Below are 19,064 nucleotides of genomic sequence, written 5' to 3'. Positions count from 1 at the left end.
TATTGAACTAAATTCTTGTCTACAGGACGTGTAGTTGCAAAGATAAATCATTACATCAATAAATTAAGTTAATATTATTAAATAAAACACAAGTAACATTAAAAATTCACTTTTATTCATGACCTCCCTTTTGGAGGCGTAAGAGAGTCATGTTTCCTAGAATTGGGAATATCTTAATTATAAACATAAATAATTTTTCTATTATATAAATAACCTTACCTATTAACATTTAATAAACATGACTAAATTTTCAGGTTTTTATTTTTACACGAATATTTCTCAAATTACGAATGACGGTTCACAAGTGTACAGGAGGAATTTGAGAGGCATTTAATCGGATCACACATTGAAATTTCATTTGAAATCTCAATAGATGATTCCGTTGAATTAATTGTCTATACATAAATACTTTCTATTTGAGTACCTCCATACGTAATAACAAATAATAGAAAAAACAATTGAGCCAGTTGTTATTTATTACATTTTGAGCTAATATGAAGAAATTAAAAATAAACATACACAGTTAATTTTTAATTTCTCTCAAAAATGGAATTAATACATTTACAAAGTTTACAAGATATTTTTGTAATTTTCAATGTGACGATTTTATTATTAATAATAACGTCGTTTGTGGTTTTATTTATAATTCCATTATACATATACCGATCCTTCATACAAACACTATCCATATTACTGTTACTATCGTGGTACTCACACCAGATAATTGTTGCCTTATTTCACTAATAAAATTAGACAGCGGACTGTTCGACATTGGCGACCATTAGTGTAATTAGACAACGCCTTTACTATCACTCAACACTGGGTACTGTTCACGTGAAAGATCTGTATATTAAGAAAAAGTTAAGCTAATTTGAGCCCTCATTAGCTTAAGTTTTTACTTAAGTTATTACATTTGACACATAACTAGCAGAGTGATTCAAAGTTAGAATCAATGTAATAGTAATAAATGAGATTCTTAAGTTCAATCTCCCTGCATTGACCTTTAATACTCATCCAGACACAATCTTACTTTAATAAAAGATTGATTTACAAATCGATGACTTTTGTAAATTATTATAGTATTCTTTAGTAAGGTTTTGTTTGGAATTCCAATATCACTGAAAATGTATTTAAATATACCTATTATATTAAACCGCAAAAATTTTCCCTAACAATGTATCATGAAAATATTTAAATACATTTACTTTCTGATCAGTCTTCATCCGACAATATATAAAAAATATTTCTTTTAAATATATTTCATAAGAATTAAATTTTAACACTTAGTCAAAAATTGTTAAACAGAACTATAAATTAGAAATAATTTGGTCAGTTTTCGACTAAGTGGTATTCAAATCAAAATAGTTATGATATGAGATGATTATACAAAGTGAGTTTGAGTTAAGTTTACTAGTTTACCATTTTAGGTATCTATCTCACTTTGTACATCAGAATAATCTCTTGAAAATATCATTTGATTTTGCATCTTACAAATTATAAAATACTACATGTTAGTTTTGATTGATCGAAAACTAAACCTTTTTTATTACATTCAGTTATATAATAGCGATATGTAAACATCTATTACAAATAGGTATATTGTTTTACTTTTTTTAATAAAATATATAATTTATAAATTTAAAAAGTCTTTTGCATTTAATCTTTGGTAATGTTCAACAATATTAAACACAACAACAAATTATAACCTAGTAAGTCATAATAAGATAAATCAATATTTTTTATTATTTAACACTGTATTTTATTTAATATTAACTTCGAAGATTTTTTAAACATATTGTCCAACTTGCGTCAAAAAAAAAAAAATATATATGAAATCACCACTGATATAAACTATTGACGTAACAGTCCTATTAAAAAATATTTTATTGTCAGTCACCCTAAAATTTGACAATTACTTCGTAACACAGTCAAAATATACGTCGTTGAGAAGAAATGGTTAAAAACCGAATAGTTAATATTTACATTAGGTTTGACAATAATCGACAGAAGTTTCTATTATGCGCAGATTTTTCAAGAAAGGTGACCTGCTTCAATTAATTTCTTTGGCTTTATAATTATTAGTTAAGCCTCATTTACGAGGGTGTGAGAAATGAGCAACAAATTAAGTTCGTTGTGTAAATAGTAAACAAAAAAGTACTGGGTGTAATATGTGCTTATAATATTTCTTACCCAGATTTAAGATTGAATCGGTTACTCAAAATTAAATATGTCGCTTATGCCGTGGGTGTTGCGATATCGGATTTGTGCAAAGGCGTAACAGATGGAGATCTTTCTAGTTCCGGAGTTACCGTTTCACAGTTCGAGCTACATGGAGTTAGAATGGTTGGAATTAAGCTGGTTATTTCTGGGCTATTGGTTGTTGTTTCTTCATAAACTCGTTCCTGAAAAAAATGTTTATTACTTTTTATCAATTAATATGGTTAAAATATTACTTGTGATTTATCGTATTTTAGTCTCTTCCACAGTTGTTTTCTGTCTGCACCTACTGCTCCCCTTCCCGGTTCATTGTTGGAGGAATAATAGTTTGGATTTGAAAAACTTCGACTAGCCGCATACATGTACTTTTTCTTCCCTGGAATAGCAAGAATATTAAGACATATTTCAACTTGCTTGATTTTACTTACCTTTCCTGACAAATAAATAGGCGAAGAATGTGGAGCATATCAAAATAATAGAAAGCATAGGTACCAGAGTAATGACGTAGAATACATTAGGATGACGCTTATGCTTTTGATAATCATCGCCAGTTTCAATATCATACTGAAACGAATCAGTTTCATCATCGTCATCATAATCACATTTGAATTTTTCCCCGGGACATTTTATTGAAACTACTTGACTAGGACCTAAAATTTAAATGTTCGTTACACACAGACGACTTCAAATAATTTATATTAAGTAAATGAACCAAAACTTGACCTGGTTTACAATTGGGACGGTTATCGGGACAAGCGCAAGTGTAGTTCTTTTGCTTGAAAAGACACAAGTAAGCACAGCCGCCGTTATTTATGGCACAAGGATTCCATCCCATTTGTCTGCTTTGGGTGACCATTGTAAGACCCATAGTAGCATCTAAATGTGGTCGAACTATTACAGCATCTTTTCCCGTTGTTTTATCCGCTTTATTAACTGATTTTTCTTTCCAATCGGTCCAGTAGATATGATCTCCGAACTGCAAAAAAGTGTCAAAGTTTATTGAGATGTTAATAATCGTTAAATAAACGATGTACCTGGGTCAAAGAAAATGGCGATCCTTGTACATTTAATAAAACCCTATTTTCACCATGCAAATCGCTGGTTTCGATTTTTTCAGCATTCATTTTAGCGTCAATCCAATATAATCTTTTAGCTAAATAATCGACGACCAATCCAATTGGAAGTGAAAGATCTGTATCTACGATAGTCTTCCTACTACTACCATCCAAAAATGATCTTTCTATTTTTGGTTTAGAACCCCAGTCGCTCCAATACAGATATCCTTTTCTTGGAAATACTGCCACTGACCTTGGATCTTGCAAACCTCGTTTAATGATAGTTTTTCTTGAAGATCCATCTAGTCTTGCTACTTCTATAATTTTGTTTCCAGTATTGGTAAAATAAATATTATCAGCCAGCCAATCCACAGCTATTACACCAGGGCTACTCAGATTAACTTGTACTATTGGCTTGATGTCTGAGAAGTTTTGCATGGACATTACTTGAATTAGGTGTTGCTCAATATCTGTGAAAAATATTTTCTTTTTTTCCCAATGAAAGTCGACGTCAACAGCGTTTTGAAGTTGCTCAATTTGCAAAGTGTAATCCCACACATCTGTAATAAAATCATTGTTATTTTTTATTTGTATATAGACAAACAAATATAGACTTACCATCTGTGTCAAGACTAATTCGACTTAAAGTGTAACCAGTGGCTACAAGAAGGTAAGTGGATGGTTGGGATTCGCATTGTTTTGGATTATTTTTGGTCAATCGTATTCCCGTTGGGCATGAACATGTGAAAGAAGTGGGATTTCTTAAACACAAATGAGAACAACCACCATTGTTTTCTCCACATGCATTTTCTGCGATATTGTCACTTTGTACAGATCGAACGTCCATTAAACCTACATGAAATTCTGTATTATAACGTATGACAGATCCTCAAAAATGTTAAATTGTACCTTCCAAATTCTGTTTAATTTTTGTGTTGTCAGTCCCGTTAATTTTTTCCGCCCTGTGCAGAGCTTGTGTTTTCCAATCGGTCCAATAAACATGATTTCCAACAACGACTAAACCATATGGATGGGACACATCCCTAATTAACACCCGCCTATTCTTCCCATTCAAATCACTAGATTCGATGGTGTGCAATTTGCCATCATTCCAGTAAAGTCTGTTAGCTGGCCTATCTATTGCCAAACCATTTGGCCATGACAAATTTGTAGACACAATGGTTTGTCTGTAAAATTTGTTACTTAAAGACAAAAACTTTTTTCCTATATTTTAGGAATTACCTATTTTTTCCATCCATGTGGGCAACTTCTATTTTTGCTGCAGTTCCCCAATCCGACCAGAACATTAAGCCGTGATGGTAGTGTAACGTAATGGCTCTAGGATTATCCAAATTTTCCCAAATTAGCACTTTTCTATTGGTACCATCCAGCTCAGCCACCTCAATACTGTTCCTCTCACCGTCAGTCCAATACATCTGTAAATTTAGAAAGAGTTCGAATTAACATATTTGAAACAGGCATTAAATTACAGAAACATGCCTTTCTGCCAGTGGAATCTATGGCAAATCCATCTGTAGCTTCCATTTCGTGCATTACGATAGTTTCAACATGTTTTCCTTCAGGTGTCGATTTCTGGATCACATCTTCAGCTGTATCGGTCCAATAAATTTCTCCAGTTTTTCTGTCCACGTCCACTGATGTAGCTAGTTTTAATTTCGGTAAAGGCAACACGACATCCACCATGTAAGGTACGTCTAATGAAATCTGCCTAATATCCACACGACGGGCCATTATCAAAAAATTTTTTGGACCGTTTGCACAAGTTTTTCCATCATCCTACAAAAAATGTTATAAAAATGGTCACTTTATCCTTCCATCGCTTACTCCAAGCTTAATTCCTGTGGGACAAGCGCAACTGTGGGATTTAGAGCGCAATAAACATAAATGACTGCATCCACCATTATTGTTGTTGCAAGAGGAACGAATATTTTTTCTATTACGGTGGAACACTCGTACATCCATTACTCCATTCATAGACGTAGATAAAATGGTCCGATTTTGTCCCGTTAGTTTATTCGCTTTTTCAATACTCATGTTCTGCCAATCCGACCAATAGATGTTATTTCCAAACACGTCCAATCCAAACGGATGAGGCAAATCAATACCAGCTAGAATTATTTTAAGATTTAATTTCTTGTAGAGTTTTTATTAAAAAACTTACACAACAAAACTCGGCGATCGGAGCCGTCGAAATTGGCAAATTCGATAGCATTAGATCCCGCATCTGTCCAATATATTTTTCCAGTGGAATGGTCAACGGCCAAACCATTGGGCCAAGTTAAATTTGTACTTGCAATGATAAGGCGATTCTTCCCATCCATGTCAGCCCTTTCGATTTTAGGTTTATCACCCCAATCAGACCAATACATATAACCACCTAATGAAGAAATAATGAGAAAGGCTCTGACTAAATTCACTAACAAACCTATTGGATCCACAACTATATCCCTTGGTTTGTCCAGATCTTCCCATATTAGTAAGCTTCTCATCTCACCATTAGCTTTTGCCACCTCGATCCTTGCTGTGTCAGCGTCGGTCCAATATATTTTATCTGTACACCAATCCAAAGCCAAACCAGCAGGAGTAACTAATAAATTATGTACGTTTATAGTTAAGTCTTCACATATTATAAAATTAACTTACTAATATTTGTGTGCACAAGCACTTCTTGATTGCTACCGTTCCATAAAGCTCTACTTATAGCGTCCCTTTCCACGTCTGTCCAATAAATATAATCAGTTTTCGAGTCCCATGCAATTGCCACTGCAGATTTTATTCCATTTACAGGTATGACCATTTCCAACTGATGACTAGGGTTAGGATCTAAGTGTTTGAGTCTCAAATCTTTCTTTCTAGCAAACAATAACAACTTATCGGGCTTCTGACACGACTTTCTATCATTTTTTAACTTTTGGCCCATACGACAAACGCAAGTATAAGATTTTATATTGGGTATGCACATGTGCTCACAGCCTCCATTGTTATTGCCACATCTGTTTCTGTATTTAGGTTGTCGTTGCGGATGGTAGCTGTGAATATCCATGGGGAAGTGCAACTGGGAATGTATTGTCTTGAGTCCAGCGCCCGTAGCTTTATTGGCTGTAGATATCGACTTTGTGTGCCAATCCGTCCAGTAAATTGCATCTTCGAAAATTGTTATTGCAAATGGATGTGGTAAGCCTTTGCTAATGACTTTTTTCCTGTCTGTTCCATCTAATAGAGAGGTTTCTATTACATTATGTTTAGCGTCTGCCCAATATATCCTGCTGGAAGTGTAATCTAAAGTCAATCCATTGGGCCAAAATACAGATTCTGTGATGATGCTTCTTCTATTGCTTCCATCCATTTCTGCTCGTTCTATTTTCGGATTAGGTCCCCAGTCCGTCCAAAATATAAGGGCTTCACCTACAAGCAAAAGTTTTAGTTCAATTCAATGTTGTTATTAATAATAAATTTAATTTACCAGGATGAACGACTATGGCTCTAGGTTTGTCGATTTCATTTGCAATAATAATCGCCCTCTGTTGCCCGTCTAAAGATGCTACTTCAATTCTTCTTGTACCTGAGTCCGTCCAAAAAAGTAAATCATGAATCCAATCCAGTGCTACTCCACCTGGCGCTTCCAAACCCCATTTAATGATATCTAAAATTGTTATTTTAATAAAATATTAACAAAATTAAGACAACAAATTAATTTAATACCAGTCACTCCTGATCCGTTGACATAGGCTCTTCTGATAACATCCATGGACACGTCAGACCAAAATATATATTTCTTTTCATAATGGTAGTCTAAAGCGATCGCATTGTGTAATCCCTTGAGAATGGCGGTATATTTATTGTTGCTTAGTGAAACCTGCAAATCGACCTTTGTGGAAGATGGTTAGTTACATCTTTATGTCACAATAATCAAACGGCCAATATAAAAAAATACAAACGAAAACATAATCGTTTTGCACATACAAAAATACGTAGTACTTTACTTGCTTCAAGTCAATTGATTTAAATCAATATAAAGTATTGAAGTTATTATCTGACACTTTGATACATAATCAAGATTACCAAAACAAAACAAACAGTACCTGTCTAATATCAATTCGATTAGCAAAAAGTAAAGTTGGGGGAGCTCCAACAGCCTTGCAAGACCTCAAGTCGGGCCTCAGGACATAACCAGTCATACAACCACAACGGAAGCTTCCAATCGTATTGTTACAAGTCTGTGAACACACCGGATCCGTCGCATACATGCACTCATCAATATCCTCGCAACTGTAAGACAAACGAATTTATTTCTTTTCAATTATCGTATATAAATAATCGTACCTGTATCCATCTTTTGCTAGATAGTAGCCAGGAAGACAGGAACAGCCATTTTTGCCATCTTTGGTGGTTATGCAGAGTTGCTTGCACTTGGTGCCAGGTTCGCATTCTCTTTTGGTTGGGCAATTACCTTCGTCTTCGCCTGGAATCGAAATTTTTAAACACTGTTGTATTTTTATGTGAAATTTTTCCTTTACCTTTTGCACAGTCTTTATAACCATCGCACACGTGCTTTTTGTTGATGCACATATAAGTGGAATTGTCATGTGGACCCGGTCCAGAACATGGAAATTTCGATTCGTCGCATTTTATCTCGCAATTTGCCTCGTCTTCACCATGTGTGCAGTCATGGAACCCATCGCATCTCCAAGTGTGCTACAAATAAATTCGAATGAGCGACTGGAATCTGGGTGAGTAATAAAATTACCAAGATGCAAACGCCGTTATCACAAGTAAATGAGTCGGGTGAGCAGGTTTTGCTTTCTGCAACTTGACAGTTCTCTTCGTCGTCGTTGTCGTCGCAGTCCTGTTGTTTATCGCATTTGTATCTTTCTGGTATGCACCTTCCACTTTTGCATCTATAATATATTAATTGTTTGTCAATAGTAACATGAACATGACTTAATTGTTTACTTGTATTCTCCCGACACGCAAACACCTTGAATTTTTGGACAGTCATTCTCGTCGCTCCAATCTTCGCAGTCGTCGTCGCCGTCGCATTTAAACGCTTTTTTGATGCACATTTTATTTGTACATTGAAACTCTTCATCATTGCAAAACGGAGGCAAAATATCTAAAAGTAATGTTGCTAAATTTGGCGACAGTGACTGAAGTGTCTAAACATACCACAATCGTTTTCATCTGAACCATCCATACAGTCGATTTGCTTATCACATTTCCAACTGGCTGAAATACAAGAGGAATCGCCGCATTCGAATTCATGCTCATTACATCTGAAAGAAATTATTATTTCATAAAATCTGTTTAATGCTAAATTTAGACTGATATAAATATTTAATATATTCTCGTACATGCAGGTAACAAGAGATATTACTGCATTTCATTTTATCCATTTTATTTCTTTTTCATCCAGTTTCAAGTTCGGATCAATAACTGCAAACATGAATACATGAAAGGAATTAATTGTATTGCACACGCTTTGCAGTTTTGAACTTGAAAAGCATCCAGATATTGTATCCGGTTCCCGTGGCAACGGAAAAGCAAAAGCATCTGGAAATCGATCAGTTCAGACAGTCGGAGACTTCAATTGTTGCCGCCTCTACAAAACACACCCCGAAATTACGACAATAGAACAACCCACATGTTGGATCTCATGATAGATATTCCTATTAATGGCGTTTTAACGGCACAGGTTTTACGAGAATTATTTGTTGGACTATTCCAATTTAATCATTAATTAATTACATGGAATTATCATGAGCACTAATTAAATGAAAAATTAAATTGAATTTAATGAAATATTTGTTGTTCCGTTTTTTATGATTCAAAGGTTTGACAATTTGCAATAAATTAAATTAACATATATTGACCATTATAAAATGACATTTTTAATATTTTTTTTATTTTGTAAAAATATATCATATTTTAGGTTATTTTTTACAATTATGAAATTAACCAAAAATAGTAAACAATATATAAAATATAAAGTATAAAATAAATATTGTTAAAATTATTTAATATATTTTTTCAATCTTTCAAATTTTTAGTTTTAATTTTTTAAATTTAACTTTTCAATTTTTATATCTTTTTATTTTTCTTATTTAAGTTTTAATTATGTAATTCCAATTTTTGAAATTTAACTTTTTTTTAATTTAAGTTTTTTGATTTACCTTTTTAATTTTAATTACTAGTTCATAGATTTAGTATTTTGATTAAATTTGATTTTTTAAATTTAACTTTTTTAGATAATTTATTTTTTTTTAATTTTAATTTTTTTAAACTTTTTAATGTTAATTACATAAATTTAACTTTTATTTTTTGTTCTATTTGTTTATTTGATTTAATATTTTGATTTTTTCAATTTACCTTTTTAATTTTAATTTTTAATATTTAATTTTCTAATTTTTATTGTTTAATCTTTATTTTTAAAATTTAACTTTTAACAAGGTATCGAGAGAAATCACTTAAACTTTTTTCAAACATTAAAACTGAAACATTTCAAAAGCGACTGTGATAATCAAAATTAATTGTGAGTACCTTTTTTCTAAATTATGTAAATATATGGAGAGCTTAATAGTTTTAGAAAAGGGAATTTAAGTTTATTTTGAACACCTATTTGAAAAACATTTTGTATAATATTATCAAATTAATATGTATTAATTAAACTATTCTATATATTGCATTTTATTTCGTTTAAATTTAATGATTAATATATACTTGTTCAACGCCAATGAAAATTTGTATTCCACATTTCCGCCACCGGAGAACGATCGATCGGGACGTAAATAATTGGTAATTGAGTTATTTCCATTCGATATGGCACAATCGGCCTCATCAGCATCGCAATTATGACGATATCGCAAAACAAATCTAAATATAGGATCCGAACAGAATGAAAATGAAAAGGAAAGCCGTTTGGAGGAGGACTAGGTCTGGGACGCAGTATTGTGTAATCCTGATGTTAACACCCACGCAGTGGGTGGACAGCATACCCCCGTTCCCCGTGGGCGTACGTCCCTCACTAAACTTTCCTTTTATTCATCAGGCCAGATTTAGCCCTCCACTAGGTACTGTCTTTCTGTTTGTACTGTTTATCGGTCGGGAGCATCGAACTAAGTAGTGTGGAAATTGGGGTTTCCTCGAAGATTTTTTTGTTAATAGATAGGATAACGCGAAATTGGTTTTATCAGTGATATCTTCCTTGTTCTTTGCCTAAGGCCAATTCAGGCCTAAGATTCTAATTAGTAATTTTGTTTATCAATATTAATTAATTATTTAAAAACTGCTTAACATAACATTATTTTATTATTATTTATTTAATTAAAATGTACATACGTTTATATTTTAATTTATTAATATTATAAAATATTTTTATTTTTGACAAAATTACCATACAATTTAATTTTAATATTTTATTAATCTATTAATAAGAACAATATTTTTTGTTTAGCTATATTTACATATTCATCTAATGTAACCAATATTTTAAGTTTAACACAATATATTGCTCAATAAAATTGAGTAATTAGTTTTATTAGTTAAGGCCCCTTATGTAAATAAATAACTATGTTTAGAAAGAAATTTTTAATAACACAAAAAATACTTTTTTCATGAATTTTTATTATAATACATAATTAATAATAATATTAAAAAAAACAAAAATATTTTTTTATAGGAATAATCAGTATCATAATTATGTAAATGTTTTGTGAGCTAATTTGACATTTTAATAAAAATTAAAAAAACAGCAATAAAGATCTGACATTTAATAATTTCATTATTATTTATTATTTTACAATTTTTTTTTAATTTAATTTTTCAATTTCAATTATTTTAATTTTTAATTATTTTTTATTAATTTAAATTACGTAAATTTTATTATTACTAAACTTAAATTTTAATTTTTTTTGCTTAATAAATATTAGTTATTAGTTTTAAAATTAAAAGTTAAAGAGTAATTAAAAGAAAAAAATAATTAAATATTTCATGTATATATTAATTAATTATATAATATAAAACACTTCATTACTTAAATAAGGTGACTATTAACATAATTTATATATTATATGAAAATTTATCTTTTCGAACTATCAATTAAATCAATGAGATTTTTATATATCTTTAATTAAATTTCTAATAGTTTAATTTTTAATTTTAAGCAGTAAAATAACATTTATTTAATAAAATTTTTAGTTTTCTGCAGATAACTCATGATCTGTAAAAAATATCAAAAACTTTTTCGGAGATAAATTATAGGAAATTGAATTCTCTACAAAAAATGTCATATAAAATATATACCATAAAGTTGATGGTTGCGTCAGAAAATGAGAAAAATGTCAAAATTTTAAATCAATTCAACTTTAATGTTATATAACTTTTAAAAAAAATGAATATATCAAAAAACTATAAGAGACATTTTTTGTAGAGCGTTAAATTTTCTATAAAAATCTGTTTTCATCATTTTGAAATATTATCTCTAACGAGAGTTAAAAAGTTTCAAAATCCAAGAGAACACCGTTCCCGTGTTATTTAAACGGGAAATTCAAATTTACGATGCGGCACCCCTTTATATTAATATTAAGATCTGTAACTTTCACAGTATTTTTGACCATTTCCAACAAGATTTTCGATATAAATAAGAAAAAAAAATTGTAGATTTTTATGAAACAGTTAAAAAATACTTTTTTCATCAATTTTTATTATATAGTTGTATAATAAATAATTAATAATAATATTAATGAAAAAACAAAAATATATATCAGTATCATAAATAATTATGTACATCTTTTGTGAGCTAATTAGACAATTCCAATAAAAATTAAAAATGCAGCAATCTGACATTTAATAATTTTATTATTTCAATTTCAATTATTTTTTATTAATTTAAATTACATACTTAAATTTTAATTATTTATTTTATTGCTTAATAAATATTATATTTACTTAGTTTTAAAATTAAAAGTTGAGATGAGATTTTTATATAACTTTGGTTAAATTTCTAATAGTTTAATTTTTAATAATTGGTACGTTAAATGATAATAATAAAAATAACTTACCCTATTTTCTTGCAGTTAATTTCGTCCGAAAAGTCCTTGCAATCATTGTCGTTGTCACATATCCAGTTTTTCGGGATGCACAAGCCGTTCTCGCATTGAAATTGGTCAGAAGTACAATTTTCGGGAACACCTTAAGTAACAATGCACATTAAGCGTTTTCTTCAGTTCATTAGAAAAATGTACGGCCTACCGCAGTGAGTTTCGTCGGAGAAGTCGCCGCAGTCGTCGTCACCATCACACAACCAATCTTTCGAGATGCAGTTGTTGGTTTTGGGGCATCGAACATAATTCTGCGATTCGTTGCACTTGTCATTGTGAATGCTCAACATTTCCCCACATTCCAGCTCATCTTCGTAATTCTGACAGTCTGCGTCGCCATCACATCTGTAATTGAACGTGTTCATTGTATTAAAATAAGGACATTTGCTTATAGTACGGTACCTATAAATGTCTTTAATACAAATGCAACTCTGCAGGCAAAGGAATTCCCCAGGTCCGCAAGGTTCTCCGCAAGGATGTTCCTCCACGACCTTTGGTGCTTCATCTTCCACATCCGGCTTTGGTTCGTGATCGGGGGGACCTAGTTCTTTCCTTGGCGGGGATGGTGGTAAGTATCTGAGGGAAATTAATAATTTATAGTGGATACTTAAGGGTTGAAGTATATTTCATGAGTGCGTACTTTGGAAGTGGCACGTGAATGTTTGGTTCGTAACCCTTTCCAGGTAGGAATCCAAGATCGAATGGGAACCGTCCGTTTATGATTCCGTGATTTGGACGACCGTTCGAATACTCGGGACGTCCGCCGTACATTCCACCTGCGACATTATTTGACGTGCTTTGAAATCCTGACATCATATTTTACAACTTACCTCTATTTCTTCCTCTGTTGTCAATCTTGGGGTGCAATCTGGTCATCAAATCGCGATTGAAGTAGATCGGATCGATTGGAATGGCGTATGGCACGAAAGGGTATTGGTAGAGGATTGGTATGGACTTGGCATTGTGATTATGAAGAGCCGGGCTTAGGGTCGTTCTGACGCCATGGTCCCTCTGACCAGTGGCATAAATGGGCTTAGAACCCGGAGGTCTAAGAGATCCCGAGCCGTATTTAAGGCGGGCGGCGCCTCGGTGCGGCGGTGTCGTCGGAGATGTCACTATTTCTCCTTGACATGATACTGGAAAGAATTATTGGTTTACGTATTTAGATTACTGACTGTAACTCATTTAAAAATTAATGTAAGTCCTCAGTGTCTCCTGTACTACATGTTAATGTTGTATCACATTAACCACGAATGAAAATAAGTAAATTTTTTACGACCGCCATTCAAAAAACCTTATACAACTCATCTAATTTACGGTCATTATTTCCACATCCACGCGACCCATAGATGAGAGAAGAGCAAGAGCGATGCCATAAAACTTTATGTACGATATTATGGCGGCTCTGACCTAGAGAAAGATATTGGCGAGCGGACGCTACGCGTTTCAGTCTGAAAGCTGAAAGCCTGAATGAAACGGTTTCATTGAGTAGACGCGGCAAGGCTGTATCCGACCCGGATCGATAATGACCATTAGCGGGGCCTTACTACATCTCCGTTCTCGATTTTGCCGTATAGAACGGTTATTGTTTGCTGTATGGAATCAGCGAGTGGTATTTTTGTATGGCAAGGTTGCAGCGATGCATCCATTCGAACTACGCCCCGGATTCGATTGTCCTATTTCTGGATTTCATGGCGCATCTCAAGGTTAATTGAGTGCATGCAGGTATTCGTATTGTTAACAATTTATTCATGAAATTTGGTTATGCTGGGAACTAATTATTTTACACCGTCATATTTGGTATTTGGTTTTGTTTTATAGTTGAAAAATAAACTAAATAAATACAAAATGTGTGTGTGTGTGAAGAGAAATAATTTTTCGGATTTTAAGATAATTTATAAAATATTCTTTATAGACTTCTTAATAAATGACTAAACAGGCTTAAATTTTCTGAAGGAAAATGTGAGTCACAAAGAAGGAAAAATGAATATGATTAAAGTTCTATTTCTCAAATTTGAATATAATTTGGGAAATAAAATATTTATAATCTACAATTTAATATATTGAAATTTTGTGAAGTAAATATATATATATATATATATATATATATATATATATATATATATTATATATATTATATATTATATATATATATATATATATATATATATACTATGAAAATATAAAATTTCAAGATAATTTAAAAAAAATTGTTCATAATCTTCTTTATAAACTATATATAGATCAGGAGGAAAAATGAATATGATTAAAAAGTTCTATTTCTCAAATTTGAATATAATTTAGGAAAAAATATCTATAATCTACAATTTAATAAATTGAAATTTTGTGAAGAAAAATATATATAACTATGAAAATATATTTCTCAAATTTCAAGATAATTTTGAGAATAAAATTGTTCATAGTCTTCTTTATAAACGATATATATAGATCAGGAGGAAAAATGAATATGATTAAAAAGTTCTATTTCTCAAATTTAAATACAATTTAGGAAACAAAATATCTATAATCTAAAATTTAATAGATAGAAATTTTGTGAAGAAAAATATATACAACTATGAAAATATATTTCTCAAATTTCAAGATAATTTAAAACAAATTGTTCATAATCTTCTTTATAAACGATATATAGATCAGGAGGAAAAATAATTATGATTAAAAAGTTCTATTTGTCAAATTTGAATATAATTTAGGAAAAAAATATCTATAATCTACAACTTAATAGATTGAAATTTTGTGAAGAAAAAATATATATAACTATGAAAATATATTTCTCAAATTTCAAGATAATTTTGAAAAAAAAAAATTGTTCATAATCTTCTTTAGAAACGATATGTAGATCAGGAAGAAAAATGAATATGATTATAAAGTTCTATTTCTCAAATTTGAATATAATTTAGGAAAAAATATCTATAATCTACAATTTAATAGATTGAAATTTTGTGAAGAAAAAATATATATAACTATGAAAATATATTTTTTAAATTTCAAGATAATTTTGAAAAAAATATTGTTCGTAATCTTCTTTAGAAACGATATGTAGATCAGCAGGAAAAATGAATATTATTATAAAGTTCTATTTCTCAAATTTGAATATAATTTAGGAAAAAAAGTATCTATAATCTACAATTTAATAGATTGAAATTTTTGTGAAGAAAAAATATATATAATTATGAAAATATATTTCTCAAATTTGAATATAATTTAGGAGAAAAAATATCTATAATATTTTCACTAAAACTTTTCAGGGATCGGGGTTATTTTTCACAAAATTATCTACAAATTTTTTAAAGAATTATCTACAACTGAAATTGCCTGAAAGAAAATTTCAAAATAATAAATTATAAAAACTCCTGTGTAGATAACTGAGTTACGTATCATTTTTCTGCTGCTAGGAGACGTATAAGGCAACTGATACTTAAGCCACTCAATAGAAAAAGAGCTGGATTGCCAAGATGAAATTCAGATGAAACTGCTCATTAAAAGTGGTTGCGTAACGAATGTACGTGCTTACATGATGAATCCGGACGAATTAAAAAAGTGCACGCACATTTCGTTACGACGATGTAAGATTAAATTGGATATAATCGGGACTGGTTATGCGGCATGCTGCACCGGATAATTATATATAGACCACTTCGAGTCTGCTGTAGTTTTACACTGAAATGTGTTTACATCAATTCCAAGTGTCGAATGTGTTTGTACACAAAAGTCACGGGAGAGTTAGAGAATACGCGATTTAAAATGATTTATTTTGTTTGCCGGTTGGCTGTAGTAAAATTAATCCAGTTATAGAAACGGCACGTAAATTATTAATTGTCAGTTGTGAAACACGGACTGTTTTAAACTGAATTCGCTTTATATTTAGAGTGTGAACTTTAATTAATATGTACATGTCTCCGGTTCCAAACATGTGTTTCACGTGTCACTTGCTAAACCGTCCTCGTGGTTGTTTTGTACGTCTGACCGTTAATAGACGCGATTTTCTTCCACACGTTTTCGATTCAATGACCTGCGTATTCTAAAATAAATTTAACATAAAGGAATTTTCAAAGTTTGCACTTTTGATTATCAAACACGTTATTGAAGCTTTAGTTTCAGATCTTAAAAAAATATTTTATTTGCAGTTTAATTTTACATAAAAAATATTTAGAAGAAAATCAAAACAATACTTGACTGCATCCAATTCTGAACTAAAGATTGTGATGTAGGCATTATATAATTAATATTAATTATAAGCTCTGTTTATTTGCCTTATTATTATTTATAATGAGAAGTCTATAAATTTTATATTTTTCATCAAAATTGTATTGTTTAGATATAATGTACAATTTTATAACATTAAAAAATTTATTCTTAAATATTTGTCAAATAATATTAATGATTAGGTTAAATTAGGTAGCTTAGGTTGAGCAAGGGTAGGGCAGGTTAGTAATGGAGTGGTTAAATTAGATTAAATTTATAGCCCACCATAAGTTAACCTATTCATTAATGTTCTAATATTTGACGTGACATTTGATCTTACAATATAATTTCAAAATATTTTAAGAAGTCATTTAAAGTTAATTAAGTGTAAGCTTCAGTATAAATATTTATATTTGTAGTTCTATTAAGATTTATCTTTTGTTTTGTGAACCAAAAATTATGACGGCATTATGTAATTATTATTAAATGGATGCAATTGTTTACTTATTAGCTTATTATTATTTAGTTTTATATGATGACATTGTCAAGATTTTTTTATTATAATTGTATTTATTTAATTTAATTAATATTATTAAATTAAATATTTTAAGATTAGGTTTAAATAATTTAAAGTTAATTAGGTTATTTCACAATTTTATTGAATATTAAGAATGATCTTCTGTTTTTTATTCTTTGAACTAAAAATGGGGACATAAACATTATATAATTAATATTAATTATAAGCTATCGTTGATTTGATTTAATTTTCTGTAATGACAAGTTTTTATTTAATATGTAAATATAAAATTTATAAATTTTTATAACATTAAAATTGGTATTCTTAAATTTCCAGTGAATAATATTAATGATTAAACTAGGTTAAGTAATATTACTTTAGTTTAGGTTAAGGTCTATTAAGTTAAGAATAGGTTAAATTTACATGAATCCTAATATGGCTTAACCTACTCATTAATATTTATATTCCTATCTTAATTTTTATTTTCTCGAAATAAATAAAAAATATAAATATATTTATAATAAATACATTTTTTATAATACATTTTTGAAAAGGATTTTCAGCCTTAACATATACTTCTACATTTTCAAACTATGATAAACAATTTTTTACTTTTTTAATCAGATAAGATACTCAACATAATATATAAATTTAGACAAGACTAATTGTAATATATTAAAATAAAACAGACATATGCAATTAAGATTCATTCCAGATAATTATGATGATTAATTTGTGGGTTAATTACTCTGCATTCAAGATTGTGGGATTGAGAAACACTTTAGTAGTTACATATTTTCTATTGACATAAGAATGTAATAATTAAACATTTTTCTTCCAGATAATTAACTACATGGTACATGTATGTTAATATACCATATAAATAAATTTTATTCGATTAAATCTGCGATATTCAGACTATTAATAATAAAAATAATATTGTAAAGAAGTTTTTAAACATATTAAATAAAAACTTCCCAATATATGGATAATTATTAATTTAATTAAAATCGAATAAGGTGTAAACTGTACTTCGTCATATGCCATTTATTGCCTTACACCAATGATTCAGATCTTAACAATTTATTACAAAGGACACGTATATGTTGCTCACCAAAAGTAAATATTAGACACAGCAATATCAGTTGACATCCCGAAATGGGTGTACCACGAATCCTTAGCATTATCCTCCTCGTCGAGTATTTAAAAGAGAAGAGTGACAACACCCTTATCCTTTAAACTCTTCTTTTATATGAGAGCATCCTTCGGATGCCGTTGTCGCTGGTGGGTGAGAGGCCACCGGGGGCGAGCCCTCCCTGTAACGGGGTGGGTCCTCTCAATAGTCCTTCGAAACGTCCATGAATGAACCACCCAATCACTTATACCGAAACACCGACTTCGCAACGTATTTCGTTATGGGTGCACGGATGTCTGTTCGGTTGTCCGGAAACTGGAAATAATATCGGTTGACCGATCCGTCGAAGGAAAATCGATAGATTCACATGAAACGGCCGAGGACACAAGATGCGCCCGCACGGATTCTGGATACTGAGATCTGTGGATCAGTGTGTGGGTCGAGGCGACAGATGAATAGAGATGGTAAGCTTTCGAAGCGCCGGCGCTTAAAACGTGCCCACGCTTCTCTATACGGGGCTTAACCGAAAGCGAGTTGAGCAAACCGAACGCGGAATGGAATTGATAGTGGGAATTTGTGCCTTCAACGTAAAAATAATTGGTATAATTGAGTTATTCAACTCTCTTGACTGCAAACAATCGCAATTTCCATAAAGCAAAATAAAGTTTTTGCATGCAATTATTCTATGAAGTCAATAACGTCCAATAAAAAGATATTTTTATTCTTCTGAAACACTTTTAAATACAATTTTAATTATTACATTTTATAGTGTTATCGTTTAAATACAATCTATAAAAATAAACAATTTTATCAACTGTAAA

The 19,064-nt window shown here is 30.6% G+C and overlaps 1 protein-coding gene across 2 annotated transcripts; it reads right to left on the bottom strand.

Moving 5' to 3' along the window:
- Positions 1-93: 93 nt before the first annotated feature.
- Positions 94-18,621, bottom strand: LOC109597720 (low-density lipoprotein receptor-related protein 4). 2 transcript variants are annotated; one of them, XM_049969856.1, is made up of 27 exons: positions 18,223-18,621; positions 13,219-13,524; positions 13,029-13,164; positions 12,791-12,964; positions 12,540-12,733; positions 12,350-12,479; positions 8,460-8,566; positions 8,247-8,406; positions 8,041-8,191; positions 7,811-7,988; positions 7,617-7,755; positions 7,376-7,562; positions 6,996-7,161; positions 6,757-6,936; positions 5,937-6,698; positions 5,719-5,880; positions 5,455-5,670; positions 5,118-5,401; positions 4,773-5,069; positions 4,515-4,708; positions 4,182-4,459; positions 3,891-4,124; positions 3,252-3,832; positions 2,941-3,193; positions 2,646-2,867; positions 2,454-2,593; positions 94-2,402 (listed from the first exon to the last, which is right to left on the bottom strand). In XM_049969856.1, exons 1-27 carry the CDS (start codon positions 18,290-18,292, stop codon positions 2,235-2,237), a joined length of 6,069 nt encoding a protein of 2,022 aa, XP_049825813.1. In that variant the 5' UTR covers positions 18,293-18,621; the 3' UTR covers positions 94-2,234. The 2 variants fall into 2 exon arrangements, with proteins under 2 accessions (XP_049825813.1, XP_019869028.2); XM_020013469.2 differs by having other exon boundaries at positions 6,996-7,149.
- Between the last annotated feature and the right edge of the window lie 443 nt (positions 18,622-19,064).

The sequence above is a fragment of the Aethina tumida genome, chromosome 7, assembly GCF_024364675.1.
Source record: "Aethina tumida isolate Nest 87 chromosome 7, icAetTumi1.1, whole genome shotgun sequence".
Lineage (NCBI taxonomy): Eukaryota > Metazoa > Arthropoda > Insecta > Coleoptera > Nitidulidae > Aethina > Aethina tumida.
This window is presented reverse-complemented; position numbering and strand designations above follow the sequence as displayed.

What these genes read in the sequence shown, in the direction of transcription:
- LOC109597720 (XM_049969856.1), bottom strand. Translation starts at nt 18,292, where the DNA reads ATGCTAAGGATTCGTGGTACACCCATTTCGGGATGTCAACTGATATTG. An exon ending in GCTTGTGCACACAAATATTA is followed by an intron (nt 5,881 to 5,936) that starts GTAAGTTAATTT and finishes ATAATTTATTAG; the next exon opens with TTACTCCTGCTGGTTTGGCT. An exon ending in TAGATTCCACTGGCAGAAAG is followed by an intron (nt 4,709 to 4,772) that starts GCATGTTTCTGT and finishes CTAAATTTACAG; the next exon opens with ATGTATTGGACTGACGGTGA.